The sequence below is a fragment of the Elephantulus edwardii genome, unplaced genomic scaffold (assembly GCF_000299155.1).
Source record: "Elephantulus edwardii isolate Elephantulus edwardi_28Jun2011 unplaced genomic scaffold, EleEdw1.0 scaffold00003, whole genome shotgun sequence".
NCBI lineage: Eukaryota > Metazoa > Chordata > Mammalia > Macroscelidea > Macroscelididae > Elephantulus > Elephantulus edwardii.
The window spans coordinates 21,415,410-21,431,112 of NW_006399753.1; the positions used below are offsets into that span (position 1 = coordinate 21,415,410).

At 41.5% G+C, this 15,703-nt stretch overlaps 1 protein-coding gene across 3 annotated transcripts in view; it reads left to right on the forward strand.

Annotated features, from left to right (window-relative positions):
• The window catches only part of ENPP2 (ectonucleotide pyrophosphatase/phosphodiesterase 2), an 88,323-nt gene that overhangs the window by 57,444 nt on the left and 15,176 nt on the right, over nucleotides 1-15,703 (forward strand). For all 3 annotated transcript variants that reach the window (XM_006879320.1, XM_006879321.1, XM_006879322.1), the window contains 6 exons: nucleotides 931-962; nucleotides 1,460-1,587; nucleotides 4,694-4,781; nucleotides 4,921-5,008; nucleotides 6,070-6,253; nucleotides 9,513-9,562. In XM_006879320.1, coding sequence (XP_006879382.1) covers nucleotides 931-962; nucleotides 1,460-1,587; nucleotides 4,694-4,781; nucleotides 4,921-5,008; nucleotides 6,070-6,253; nucleotides 9,513-9,562 — 570 coding nt within the window. The remainder of the gene's footprint in view (nucleotides 1-930; nucleotides 963-1,459; nucleotides 1,588-4,693; nucleotides 4,782-4,920; nucleotides 5,009-6,069; nucleotides 6,254-9,512; nucleotides 9,563-15,703) is intronic.

The window sequence follows — 15,703 nt, forward strand, 5'->3', positions numbered from 1 at the left end:
TACAAAACACAGCAATGGTAATTAATTTTATAAAATATAATGTATATGAGTGATTGTATAAAACACAAAGTACATGTACAAAACACAATGTAAGTCTGCTCTAGTGGCCTAGTGATAAGAAAGAAGCTGTGCTGCAATCCCAAAGGTGCACTGTTCAAATCCACCAGATACTCCACTGGAGATGGAGGGGCAATCTCCTCCTATACCAGTTGGATCCAATTCTATGGTACACACACACACACACACACACACACACACACACACACCCTGAAAACCCCAAAACAAACAAACAAAAAACCCAACAACCCCCCCACCCCAATTGTAGATGAGTGATCATATACAAACAACCAAACACTTGCGCTTCCAGCCCAAACACTCAGCTCCTTGGACCTTAACTTTCTCATCTCTGAAATAAAACATTTGGAATAGATGAACATAAAATTAAATAACTCTGTGGATAGGAAAAAAGTCACCTTAGAGTTGAGAACCTGCTTCAAAAATCTCCAGGGAAGTGGGAAATGACATGATGTGTCCCAGATGACCAGTTTAGTTCCTGAGGTTAAACTGTAAATAAATAAAGTCTAGAGAGACCATTTGGAGGCAACAAAGAGACAATTCATTTGCAGTTAGGATCCGGGTGCTGCAAGGAGTGCCTGGCTTCCCCGAAGAGGAGGACCGCTCCGGCTGGACAGTCCGTGTCCTCTCAGAGCTGGTCCGCTTGCTCAGCTGCACGCCACTCTGAAACGTTCAAGCCCACATGCATTTGACGTCCCTTCACTTCCCATTTGACATGAAACATAAAGTAACTGCTCTTCTGGGAGAGGACAAAAGAAACCACCAACAGAGAGGGTCTTGCTACCAAAAAATGTGATTATTCTCAACAATTCTTGTCATCTCTTTTGAAACCCTTCTCCCTCTCTCTTTGGACAGATGACCCAAAAGCCATCCTGGCGAATCTCACGGTAAGTTGTGCCGCCTGTCTCCAGGTCTCTACGTGTAGTGCTACTTCTGTTTGCTCCCTTTCCTTGTTCAGCTCTCCTGCGGTGGGAAGAACACCTCTGCCTGGAAGCCGGTGTGCTTATCTCTCTAAGAGCTTTCACACTTTTGACCTCTTGACTGATGCATGCACCCTCATGTTCTTGGCAGTGCCATGAACTGAGAGAAGATTTGATCCTTCCTTTAGAAATGAAAAGGAGTCATTCACAAATCAACCAATCTTTATTCTCTGTGAATCAGATGTGCCCCACTGTCCTGTTTCCTCATTCCCTGCTCCAGGTTTTAGGCCAGTTTCCTCTTCTTGTCACCTTACTTGTTTGCAGTTTGTAATTTTTGATGTAGAAATAACAGATATCCTGTTTTTCACTAACTAGCCTTTTGTTTGGCTTAAAAATCTCTTTCAACTACCTGGTGAGAGAATGAGTAGGACTTTTTCAAAGTCCATTTCTTGTTTCTATTTCAGTGTAAAAAACCAGACCAGCACTTTAAGCCGTATCTGAAACAGCACCTTCCCAAACGTTTGCACTATGCCAACAACAGAAGAATTGAGGACATCCATTTATTGGTGGAGCGCAGATGGCACGTGGCAAGGTAACCTGGGCATTGGCTGTCCCTTTCTTATCATCACATCTGCCTCTTTAAAAACTGGAGCGCTTGAAGGTCTTTAGCAATCAGAACAACAACAAAATCTCAGTGAGAAATCTGTTCTCAGAGGTTTGGCATATTAGAGAAACAATTAGCAGAGAGACAGTGCATTTCATTGTCCCTTTGTTGCATCTCAGCACATCTCTATGTGTGTTTCATTTTTGTTTTTTGAATTTGCATCCTGCCCTCTGTTCTTACTTCATGAAGTCACAAGAGTAGCTGAGAACTTGTTCTGATACCCAAGGCTGGTCTAATATCAGTTCACTAGACCTTGCCTATAAATGTTTCTAGACGCCTTCAGGAAATGTTCAACTTAAAATTTTTATGATTGTGGGCATGTTTTAAATCAGTTGCCATGACATCCATTCCAACTTGTAGCAACACCACCTGTGTCACAGTAGAACCAGGTTTCATCCAATGGCTGGTCTTTGGAAGCAGATCAATAGACCTTTTGCTTAAGAACAGTCTGTTCACCAGTGGGTTTGTGGGTGTGTTTTACCTTGCCTTAAATATTTCAGATCTTTTACCTTATTGAAAACGCCAAAATAGTCTCCAAGAATTTCAAGGGGGAAAACGTAATGAAAGGTTCTATTCTATCAGGCCATCAATGGTGTTTAGTGCCAAAGAGATTCTTTTCTCCTTTGGAATATGGTATCAAATGTGACCAAAGGCTCTGACCACTCTTAAGAGTTAATCATTAAAATTTATTTTCATGAAGATTTGGTAATAGTTCCTCCCCACTCACTCTTGATCCAACTTTCTTTTTAAGGAAAGTGTTGTAAATGAGCCCATAGTCATAATTGAATAGCCAATGCCTGGGTTCTCATTAGTTATTTTAATGAGCGACAAGGAAAAAGCAGTGAGAAAATTTTGATCCATTAGGAGCTTGCATCCATATGTAAGCCTTAGAAAAACACTTGTGACAAGTGTATAAATATCGTCCTGTAACTGCATTGGATGATACATAAAAGTTAAGTATGTAGGGTGATGGAGAGAAATGAAAAAAACCCCAAAACTCAGAATTGGTTAGAATAACATGGAGAATCACTGGAGAAAAGTTTCAGAATGGCCCGTGACCAATATAACTTGGCTGAGAATGTTCTCTTCAGGTTTTTTTAATATATGAGCTCGTTTGGAAGGTAGAAAATCCCAATGCTGGACAGAATTGGTAGTTTTATGTGAACAAAACATAAAATTTGGGTAGAAGTTACGTGAAAGATGATGACAGGTGAGCAAATTCATGTACGGCAACAGCAGGCATTTTATTCTATTCTATTTTGAAGCTGTAGTTCCTTGATTTACTTAACTTTCAACTTTATTTCTGTGATTTCAGTGAAAGGCTACAGAAGAAATTGGTTTTTCCATTCACCAATTCAGACCCATTTAGATCCGTTACATTGACTGCAGCCCTCAAATTGCAGTAGCACTCTTCCCAGGCCCTCCCTGTGATCCCCATTTCCATCCGTCCGGCTTTCTGATCTCCGCCTGCTTTGACAGCCCTCTCCCTAGGCAAAAGCAGCTGTTTTGATCTCATACGATTGGTTATTCTAAGGACGTGGTTTTCCTTTATGTTGTTGTTGTTATGTGCCGTCGAGGCGTTTGCGACTCATAGTGACCCTGTGTACAACAGCCCTAAACCCTGCTCTGTCCTGTGCCAATCGCATTGCCTCTGACACACCCATCCCGATTACCCCAGTCACTGAATCAATCCACCTCATAGAGGGTCTTCCCCTCCTGCGCTGTCCCTCCACCCTACCAAGCATGATGTCCCTCTCCAAAGACCTGTCTCTCCTTGCATCATGTCCAAAGTATGTCAGACAAAGCCCCAGAATCCTTGCCTCTGAGGAGTAGCCTGGTTTAACCCTCTCTAGGATGAATCTGTTTGTTTTCTTGGCAGTCCATGGTGCATTCAGTACTCTTCTCCAGCATCACAGCTCGAAGGCATCAATTCTCCTTCTGTCCTCCCTAGTCATTGTCCAGCTTTCTGATGCATAACAAGTGATTGCAAAGACCATGGCCTGTATCAGGCACACCTTCGTCTCCAAAGAGACACCGTTGCTCTTGAGTACTTTAGAGGGGTCCCTAACAGCAGACTTTCCCACTGCAATACGTTTTTTGATTTCCTGGCTGCTGGTGCCAGGAGTGTTGACTGTGGAGCCGAGCAAACTGAAGCTGTGAAAAAGTTTTATATATAAAAAATACATGTCCAGGCACTGATCATCTACTCTGGTGGCCTCACCTCAAGGGAGTTGCTTTGCGAACCCAAAGATCACACTGCTCTGGTGGTTGGAATCTACTAGTGAATCATCAGGAGAAAGATGATCAGTCTCCTCTCACTTGAGTTACAGCCTTGGAAACCCAATGAGGCTCAGTTATGAGTCGGTGTCAACTCAATGGCCATTGCAGGGATAGAGACTGATTCATTGGTTAAAAATTACTTAAGAAGCAGCTACTATATACTTGGCACCATCCCTAGCAATGGGTTTAAAGGAGTCAGATAAATATGACCCCAGAACCCAAGAATATTATTGGTTCTGAACCTGTGAAATAAATAGGCAGACAGAACTTTTCCTGTGATGATTTTTCTGCTCAGGGTAAGCGTGAGGTACAGCTGGGCACCTTGACTTCTGTTGCTAAGTTTCATTTTTTCCTTGTATATTTGTCAGAGCAAAGGCAACTAGAACTTCAGAAATTAGCGGCATTGCTATCCCATCATATTTCAAACTCAACTTACTCATTTGCATGCAGTCAAAACCAAGTCATGGTTGACCTTGCAGTGGGTTTTCAGAAGCTATAAATCTCATGGGAGGACATTTCCCATCTTTCTCCCTTGTAGCAACTGATGAACTTGAACCACCTGCATTTGGATTAGGGCACCCCCTACCCGCTAGGTCACTGGAGCTCCTTCACCATCACTTGGGTGATACGATTAAAATGAAGATTAATACACTTTGAAAATTCAATTCTCAGAGACTCTGTGCCGTGAGGTTGGTTTTTATCAGAGCTAGTTCTGTGAGAAATCCAGACTAATGATAAGACTGCTTCAATGCAGGAAGCCTATGGATGTTTCTAAGAAACCATCGGGAAAATGTTACCTCCAGGGAGACCACGGCTTTGATAACAAGCTCAACAGCATGCAGGTATAAGCACAGAACCATGAACTGAGTGTGTCATTGGGAGGAACGGGGTGTGGGAACTTGCCTGGTGTGCACGGGGAGAGGAGGGGTTGGGACGAGACATTAACCATGTTTAATGTTTTCCTTTTCTTTTCTTTGGAAGACTGTCTTTATAGGTTATGGCCCAACGTTTAAGTATAAGACTAAAGTGCCTCCATTTGAAAACATTGAACTTTACAATGTGATGTGTGGTAAGTCACTTATTTAATCAAAACTCATAAAACAATCTTGAGTTAGCCTGTGGATTTCCTAGGTGTCAGAGAAAGAAATGAGGTGTTAGGACCACCTCCTCCCCTCTAAATATGTAGCTTGCTCATTGGGTGGAAGAACAGCCTATCACCATGCTCTTCTAAGGCTTCTTTGTCTTTCCTCAAGAGTTGACTAATGGCCTGTTCACAGTGTTGCTGTTGGCAGCTGGTGGCTGACCCAACATAGGGTTACAGTGTGGCCCTGCTGGTCAAAGACCAGGTGAAGCAGGAGTTCGGCACTGCACTCTCCCCCACCTCCATCTCTTGCACTGCAGCCCAGTTAGAAATTTGCCGGTGTGCATCCTGGCCAGCGATTTATGTGCTCCCTAATTATGTTGCTTCCTTGAGCTTCTAGTTGGTGAATGAGAACAACTTTTCCTATTTAGCAAGGGAGTGCCAGTCTGGTGGTTAGTGGGGGAGCCTGCGAGTCGGGTCTCCTGGGTTCTTTGCCCATCTTGGCTGCTAGCTCTCCCCTGCCCTGCCTCTCCGCTTAGGCAAGCCACTGTGTGCCACTTGGCACCATTCACTGGCTATGAAATCAGCCTGTTCATCTCACAGTGGAGTTTCAAGGCACAGGGCCAGTGCCTCCTCTTAACCCCACACTTGTGGGGAGTGCGTTAGAGGGCAGGCCTGTGGTTATTTATTGATTACATGTCTCATTTCAAAATTTGGGATGAAGCAGTAGGATCTGGACACTGATGGTTCTTGGGGTATAATATTGAGGTGATCATTCACAGTGAAAGTCAGTTGCTGAGTTGAGTCTGGTTTCTTTCTTTCTGAGTATGTGCCTTCCTCTGATTCAGCAGTGCACTTGACTGTTTCAGGAAGCTCAAGCAAGACATGGTCAGGCTAGACTGAATCAAGAGGTAAAAAGGGCTTAGTTCGGTTTCTTCAGATTTGTGCCCCAAGATCTTAAGTCCTTGAAAGCAAAATGGTTTGGATTCTCACCATATTTCATCAAGCCGTTTAAGAAACATCTGGCCCCTTTCATTTCTGTTCACCAGATCTCCTGGGATTGAAGCCCGCTCCTAATAACGGGACCCATGGCAGTTTGAATCATCTCCTTCGTACCAACACCTTCAGGCCAACCATGCCAGAGGAGGTTACCCGGCCCAGTTACCCAGGGGTTACGTATCTTCAGTCTGATTTTGACCTGGGCTGCAGCTGTGATGATAAGGTAGAGCGACAGTAGAGGTCATGTTCATGTCTATCACAGAGGAGGGTTTTGAGTGAAGAGCATCACTTCCTGTGATAATGGAAATAAATGGTCTAGATCTGTGTTTGCAAAACGATAGCCACTAGCTATGTGTGACTTGTGAGCACTTGTAGTGTGATTAGTGTGACTTAAAAACTGAGTTTTTAAATGCCATTTAATTGTATTAATCTACACAGGGATAGACCAGTTGGCCTAGTGTACAGAAAGTGATGCTACCAAGCCAAAGGTGGATGACTAATCCGCAGCCCTCAGGCCTGTTTTTTAATTGTATTTGGTGAAACATTCTTCTAGGTCATATAGCCCTGGTGTGTCCACTTGCCATACAGAGAGGAAACTCGTGGTTGCTGTGAAGCTGAACACTGTGACACTGATGTGTCAAATGCGATAATGGTCACTTATGGTGGACAGTGTTTGGTGGAGCTCCCCAATTAAAACAAGCTTGGAAGCAGGAGTGGCATCCACTTCCGTAAATAGCTTGCCTCTGGAAACCCTATGAATGGGGAGCAAGGATGAAAGTCACACAAGCGTTGAGGACTTTCATTCACAGGGTTGCTATGAGTTGCTTACAACTCAACGGCACTTAGCAACAACAACACTGTATTAATCTAAATGTAACCACTTCTGACTCATGATTACCCTATTGGCCAGCACAGGTTTAGAAAATGAAGGGCAAAAGGTCTGATGTATGATGTCAGGATTCTTGAAGACTTTTTTTTATTTTCAATAATAGATGACATGCTTAGCAGTCAGGCTTCTGATATCAAGCAGATGGCCCATGGAGAAGAAAGTTTTTGGTGTGGTCACCTTAGGGCTAGCAGTCTACCACTCCTTGGCCTGAGGGGAAGGGGAGCAGTTATCAGAATTAGAAAAGAGAGCTGTATGCAGGAATGGTGCTATTTGATGGAGGTCTGCAGGTATGTAGTTGTTAAGTGCCATTGAGTTGCTTTCAACTTTGTACATCTTACTTACAACAGAATGAAATACTGCTTGGTTCTGTGACATCCCCAGGATTTTTACTATGCTCGAGTCCATTGTTAGCTGCAGTGTCAAACCATCTCCTTGTTCTTCTTCCTGTTTGCTGACCCTCTATTTAAGCAAGTATCCTGCCCTTCCCCAAGCATGATGTCCCTCTCCAAGGACCTGTCTCTCCTTACAACATGTCCAAAGTATGTTAGACGAAGCCCCAGAATCCTTGCCTCCAAGGAGCAGCCTGGTTTAAGCCTCTCTAGGATGAATCTATTTGTTTTCTTGGCAATCCATGGGACACTCAATACTCTTCTCCGCGCCACAGCTCAAAGTACTGCTTAATTAAAAATGGTTGATACCAGTGCAGTTCAGCTCACCGTACTTAAAGTATTGATCTGCCATTTAATTTTTTACCACTTCCTGTTCTCATGTATTCACACTTCCTTCATTTCCTGTTCTGGTTATTAATGAATGGTTATAGCTAATTTCTTCTCACTTTGAGTTGTGCCATATTAGCGAATGAAGAACCTGAAAGTTTGACTCGATAGCACTCAATTCGGCCCTACTTTGAGGAGGCAGCTTCTCTCTCACAGGTCATACTACGTAAGGAAATGTTCTTCTGCTATCCATGAGGTTTTCATTGGCCAATATTTTTAAGGAAGAAGATCGCCATGTCCTTCTTTCTGATCTATCTGAGTTTGGGAACTTCACTGAAACCTCTTCACTAAGAGTGAGGCTGCTAGTGTTTGAAATACTGGAGGCAGATCTCCCAGGATCCCAGCACCATGCAAGCCACCAAAGAACCTCGAATGGGTGGATGCAGTTAATACACTGCTACTTGGCAGGGTGAAAACTGTAGAGTAACTATTCTCATCTGTCTCCTCCAGTATCTTCCACACTCAAAAGGAAGCCAGAGAACAATGTTGCTCCTTCCTGCTGTCCTTAGAGGTGATGCTGTCTGACACAAGGCAGGGAGAGAACAGATACTAGTCAGCACCAGTTGGCTTGGCTTTTGAGTACAAAACCACTCCAGTTGTTAAGCAGTAATTTGCATATTGCATTTTCTGTGGATCAAAGGCCTAAATAGCTGCCATTCAGCACTTTTGATAAGCAGGAAATAACCAGTATGGACCACAATGAATTGATGTGCTTCCAGCTTAAAGCAATTAAACCTGTTATTTTTGCCTACGTTGTCTGATTATGAGTGTTCTGTGATTATTCCTCCCTGTTCAGCTTGTGAGAAATGGAAAACAGTTCTCTGATTACTTGCTTGCCTACCTCGTCATTTGTTCCGTCCAGGATTCAGAGAGGTTTAGGAGCTGGGACACTGGGCGTGGGAGGAATTCTCTTTGTTCTTCTGTCCTGTTCTACTCTCCTTCCACTCCCCAGCCCTCCATCCCCCAGCCCTCACCTTCACCCTTTCCTGCTTTTATGGACTGTCTAGAAACAAGGAAGCTAAGCAGATTAAACGTCCACTTCCTAAAGGACATGCCTCCGGAAACTCTATGAACCTTGATAAATGTGGATAGTTGTAGGGGGGCTTGAGGTCACTATGAGTTGTACTTGACTCGACAGCACATAACAACATTTCATTTAGTCATTTGGTTGCTGATATTGAATGCATAAATATATAGAATATAGAATACAGAATACAGAATATAGAATATATAAACACACCATGTTGATTTTATTCTTTGTCCTACTTAAGAACGTGGGGTCATTTCCAATTGCTAGCTGTTACACACCATGCGGCAATAGGCTTTGTTGCAAATGGCTTCTTGTACACGCATACGCTGGAGTGTTTCCTGGATCTATACTGAGGGCTGATGTTGCCAAGTCCTTACTTTTCAGAATCACTGGGTCATAGCTTTTCAGCTTTGGAAAAAGTGATTCAACAATTTACTTTGGAAATCGCCTTAGTGTACCTTGGGCTCAATCTGAAATACTTAGGCACCATTCTAATTAAGTTATATTTATTACCCTAAATGATCCTCATTATATACACATGGCAAGTTAGTATACAGTTTGAACAGAAGGGAAAAAAGTCATGTGAAGATGGGAACTCGAGATCTCATAGAGTTTTTTACTAGGAAGTGGAACCTAGAATGAGTTTGAACAAAAACAAATTCCTTTATAGGGCTTATGAAATTGATAGAGTCAACATCCCTTTTGAATTTTAATGCTAAGAAAAGAGAAAAAATAAAGAAAAAAAACCTTTTCTGACTGGTTTTCTTTTCTTTTTCTTGTCTTTTCAAAAATGAAGAGCAAACTGGATGAACTCAACAAACGCCTTACTATAAAAGGGTCTACAGAAGGTAAGAGGTTGATGAAAAAAATCAATCAATTATGCTTTGGATTTGTTTTTATTTTTGGTTTTCAAAAATGGAAGAGAATTCTTGTATATAGTGTAAGCACAAATTCTTAAAATTTACAGTCTTTATTGTAAGGTAGTGTTTATATTTATCTGACAAAAAGTACTGATTTATTCTGAGTCTGAGTTCATGGGAGGCCAGCTACCAAAAGTGTAATCGTTAGTACATTTCCATTAGTGTCCCCCTTCTAGTTTTTAATTTCCAACAAAATAGTGTCATTATGTATCTAATGAATTCTAAAGTGGAGGTGAGAATTGTCGTTGCAATAATAAATAGTAGCAGCTGGTACCCTTACTGCTGTCTACCCATCTGGAAAGGAAAGGTGTATGTTGTGGTGCGAAGGGATTCACAGAATGAAAGGAGATACAAATCCCATACAGCATTCCCTGGACCCTAACTCTTTCTCCATTAATATTATGTACAGTGATAACAAGTGTTTACTAGTCAATTTTTATAAGCTTATTCTGGGGCAAAAATCAGCCTTCAAGTCTTATTGCTTTGAAGGAAGAAAAGTGGGTCCTAGTCTTCATTTCAGGATGCTCACTGAAGGCCGTGTGCAACTTGGCTCCATGCATCGTCTTCCTGCATTCTACACTGAAGGCGTCTGGGACATGCCCTTGTCAAGGCAGAGGAGGAAGGAATGGTCGACACAGGGTCCCAGTACTTCTGCTTTTATGAGACATATGCCACTTCTGTTCACAAATCACTGGTCAAAGCCAAGTACAGGGTGCCTGTGGTGTGGGAAAGTAGAATCTGCCCACAGGGACATTGTCCTTTATGTTACCACACAGAGTGGGTGGTAGTATATAATCCTTTACTGGAGGACAATGAATAAAAAAGAACAGTTATACAATGTACCACACAGTCTCTTCTAATTTTGGAATGCTAGACTCTTAGAAGAAAATAGAAGAGGAGGAAAAAAACCCCTTTATATAGGTCACTAGAATAGATGAGAAAGCAGGAGGATTGCTTTTAGTTGCCATTGCATTATCTCCAGCTCATGGTGATTTTCTGTAGAGCAGAAGAAAATATCGCTCAGTTATATGCCGTCATTCAGTGAATGACTGAGAGTATATTAAAAACATACCAGCCCCAGCAGTATAATAAAGGATGACACGGCCAAATTATCCTAAAAGAATCACTTGAGCTATTAGTTTACACATGGTTTTATTTAGTGTGTGTGCTGTTTCCAATCAGATTAAGTACACTGGGGAAACCAGTGTAAGATTTTATTTACTTGACTTCTTCTCCTTCTTTACAAAGATCTTCATCTGCTTCCCCTGTTCCTCTTTTGTGTCACCCCCCTCTCTTTTTCTCCTTTGATCATAGAACACACAAACTCTTAGGCAGATAATTGGATGAACACAGCTTTGAAGATAGGACTTAATTGGCGAGAAGGTACCCAAGTCCTTCACAAACTCTACGAGAGACTTAAAATGTGTGACATCTAACCTTTAATGGACTCTAGTGTTACTGTGATTAGAGAACTTGGACAGTTGCTGGAGTCTGGAGCCGAGGCACTTGGTGATTTTAAAGTTTTCAAATATCCAAGTGCTACTTCCAGACATCACTAATGGAGTAATTTGTTATAACGACATTCGAGGGACTCTCATGCTTTTGTTGATTCACGATAATAATTCTTTACTGTAGGAAAACATTTCTGTCTGGGAAAAAGAAAAGTCCTGCATTTACTTTGTTAGTGGCAGAGGGCTCATGTAACAAAATCAGTCCCACAACTCAGTATAAATGGTAAGCTCAAATCTCTACACTTGAAAGGGCTCCTTGCTCAGAGTTATGCACCCACGGGCTTCAAGGAAGATCTAGTTCATCCCTGTGACACTTTTTAAAAAATTAATTTTAATGAAAATTTACAGAGATTTAGGGTTTCCAGTCATTCATTGTTGCACTTTTCTCCCTACACAACCCCACCTCCTGTGGCACTTTTATCAGAGTTGAATGTCAAGTGTCTGTTTCAAGAAGATTTTCTGTCACTGAAGCTTGAAGTTTATGAACCATCAAGGAAATTAAATACTGTGGGTTCATTCAACAAGCCCTTGCGGGACACCTGTTCTGAGCTCATCACTGGTTTCTCTGAGACAAAAGCCCCACTGATAAGTAGCCCACATGTGACTTCAAAATGGTGACATAAAATAGTCGGGAAGACCTGCTTGCGGCTTGCTAGAATAGTAAGTTTAATGAGATGGGTTGACACAGTAAGAGCAGCGGTGAGTTCATGTGTGTCAGAGATGTTGAGGATGACACAGGATAGCACAGGGTTCAGATCTGATGTTCATATGGTTACACTTGACTCAACGGCATCTAACAACAATGTGAAATAAAATTAATTCTATCATCGTTGCCACACTATGTGCAAAGGACATCCTTGTTTTGATTCTAGGATACATAATCCTCCCTGTCATCTCTCTCTCACTTGAACTCTCTGTCTCTTCTGGGTCTTTGGAAGAGACCTCTATTGACAGCTATACCAGTGCTGTCTCTTGAGGTTTATCTCCTTAAGAGCACCATCTCAAGTCATTTCTTTAGCTGCAAAGTTATCTTTGTTCAAGTTCTTGAAGGGACTTTCTGGTACTTCCTGGCTCATCCATTCAGTCTTCCAGATAGTCAGGGTCTGCTCTACTGGAGTGGAACCTGGTGGATGCGTGACCGTGTGGGTGGGTGTGCATGCTATTTCCAGGATAATGACTTCCTTTCTGGGTACTTTTGACTATACATCAAGGCTTTTAAAGCACTTTGAACCTAAGGTTCTAGCCAAATCCAATCTCATATTACTTTTATTACTGTTAAGGTTTTTTTTTCTAAACAGATGTAGGTAGCTGACCCCCCCCCCCCCGTAAGCCATGTGCTCTGCACATCCCTCTTACAACAACATCCATATGTGGCAGTTTTAGTACCATATACTGTGTGAAATCACCCCTGCAGCTTCGCAAAACAGATATGTAAACACTGTACAATCCATGTGAGGAAACAACAAAAGGAACATTTGAGGTAGTGAATATAATCAATTAATATTGGGCAGTATTTTGCTGTAAATGTTTAAACTGTTAAAGAATCAAGTTTTCCAACATGAAGAAAGGCAAAATGTAATATTCATAAATGGTGACCCAAACTGCTTACGGAAGTCTTAATATTTTGAGTCATGTGGTGAATTCTAGATGCAACTGTGTGATTTTATTTTGGAGCACAGGCACCTAATTTCTTGGGAAAGTTACTGTTCAGTGTACACTCATTCTTTTGAGACTTGAATGAATGAATGAATGAATGAAGAAATTGCTAAATTGAAAATGTCTCAAAAACAGGTAATCTAACAGGGTAGCAAGCTGTAATTATCATTACAAGATTAACCCCATTTATTTTTACTTCTGTTTTTTTCTTGATTTATATGGTCATAAAATTGCTTTATGTCTTCATAGGTTAAACTATTATATTTGTGGAAAACTGAGTTAAATAATTTTAAACCTAAGTAAGTTTGGTTCTTCCTGACACACAATGAGAATGAAGTTTGAATAGAGAAATTACTTCAACACCAGGAGTTTCTGTTACCTTTAATGCAAGGTCTTGAATATGGGAAGAGACAGATTCCATCAGGATATTTTTTTCAACCCTGATATGTTTTTCACTTTAAAAAAAAATTTCAAAGGAGATGATAATTGTACCCCAGAAAAGGAGGAGAGGTACCTATCTATTTGTGTTTTGGGTAAAACTTGAAAGAAATCAATACCTAGTACAATTGTACGTAATTTATAGTAGAATTTTGCTTGCATTTGATGAGTAAAGAAATAAAATTTTAGATTCAAGGATGTTAACCTTGGTCTCACATGTTGTTGTTATTGCTATGTGCCGTCGAGGCATTTGTGACTCATAGCAACCGTATGTACAACAGACCTAAACCTTGCTCTATCCTGTGCCAATCTCATTGCCTCTGACACACCCATCCCGATTACCCCAGTCGCTGAATCAATCCACCTCATATAGGGCCTTCCCCTCCTGCGCTCTCCCTCCACCCTACCAAGCATGATGTCCCTCTCCAAGGACCTGTCTCTCCTTACAACATGTCCAGAGTATGTCAGATGAAGCCCCAGAATCCTTCCCTCCAAGGAGTAGCCTGGTTGAACCCTCTCCAGGATGAATCTGTTTCTTTTCTTGGCAGTCCATGGTACATTCAATGCTCTTCTCCAGCACCACAGCTCAAAGGCATCAATTCTCCTTTTATCCTCCCTAGTCATTGTCCAACTCTTTGATGCATAACAAGTGATTGCAAAGACCATGGCCTGTATCAGGCGCACCTTAGTCTCCAGAGAGACACTGTTGCTCTTGAGTACTTTAGAGAGGTCCCTAACAGCAGACTTTCCCATCGCAATATGTTTTTTGATTTCCTGGTGCCTGGTGCCAAGAGTGTTGACCGTGGAGCTGAGCAAACTGAAGCTGTGAACAATGTCAATCTCTTCGCCATCCATCCTGATACTACCAATTGGTCCAGTGGTGAGAATCTTTGTCTTCTTGACATTGAGCCTCAGTCCATACTGAAGGCTGCAGTCCTTGACCCTCTCACATACTATGGGCATATTTCTAGGGAAGGCTATTCCTTGGAAAGGGATATCCTACTTGGAAAGGTGAAGGGTCAGTGAAAGAGAGGAAGACTTTCCATTAGATGGACTGACATAGTGACTGCAGCAACGGGCTTAAGTGTGTCAGAGATGATGAGGATAAGACAGAATTCAGATCTGTTGTTCATAGGGTCACTATGAGCCTTATTTGACTCAATAACAACTAACAACAACAAAACAGACATTCTTTGCTGATATTGATGTAGAGCAAACACCATTAACTCCGAGATACCATGAGTCAAAACTAAGCTTTGGGCTACCCATCCAAATAATCAAGTAGTACAAGAGAATTGGGAGCATGAGTTATAGAATTAGGGGGGAAATGAGGTAATTATTAACTCTTACACTGTAGGACTCAAAAGCACACATACTTTCCTTTTAAAATTCTTTTTCTTCTAGGATTTTTGGTAAAGAAACCATACAAGGAGAGAATCTTTAATCATGTTGGGATTTGAAAGATTTTTCTGAAGTACTAGATGTCTTGATATGAACGCATCTTCTCTTTAGCTTCTCAGCAGACATTATTTGGAAAGAGCTCATGCCCAGGGATCTTCATTCTAACATGCTTCCTGTTAGTATCACCCAAAAGTTAGCCTCTAACTAGAGACTGGCCAAAAGCTTAAAGAGAAGTGTGGTGGCCTAGGAGGGTGGAGGTAGATTTTGGATGCTATTATGTGGCTGAATAATCAAGTTCAAATCATAAAACTCCATCTTCACCCACTTGAGTGGAAATGATAGTGATGTCTACCCAGTATAGCTCTTAGGGTTATACTGGCAAAAGAAATTAGATACATTCAAGTCTTATGAGTCCTAAAGATTGATTTTTTTAAAAAAAAATTTCTTGATCCAACAAATATTTACTGAGTGCTTATAAGATGCTAGATACTTGTGATCAGTGGAGGAGATACCATGAAGAACTAGACATATATAGTTCCTGACTTACCAAGTTATTGTTCTACTGAGGGATACAGGCAGTGATGGAATCAGCACAGTGTTTTAAGGTTTGAGAGTTGAAAGACTAGGGTATAGGTAGGGATATCCACTCCCAGAGGAGGTTGGAATAACAGTGAATGATAGGTACTTGCAAAGCAAAAGTCAGAGAAAGGATGCAAGAAAAGGAAAGGACATGGGGAGAGATTTTGTGGTAAAATCTAAGAGTATTATTGTGGCAGTGAGCACTAAAAAGACATTAAAACTGGGGAGATTTTCATGTGGCTCTTCACTCCGCCAGTTATTCTGTGGGAATATGAATCCGGAAGCTGAGGAGGGAAAAGAAATACAAACTCAATTCTGGTTGACTAAGTTTTGGAAGCCTAAAAAAAGAATACCATACCACTTAAAAAGATTTGCTTTGCAGTATTTTCCCAAGTGTGGGATCTGGAGGAGAACCTTGGTGTGCAAAAAAAAAAAAAAAATGCCAGAGACACTGTTGTAAACAGGGAACTGGGATGTGGAATGA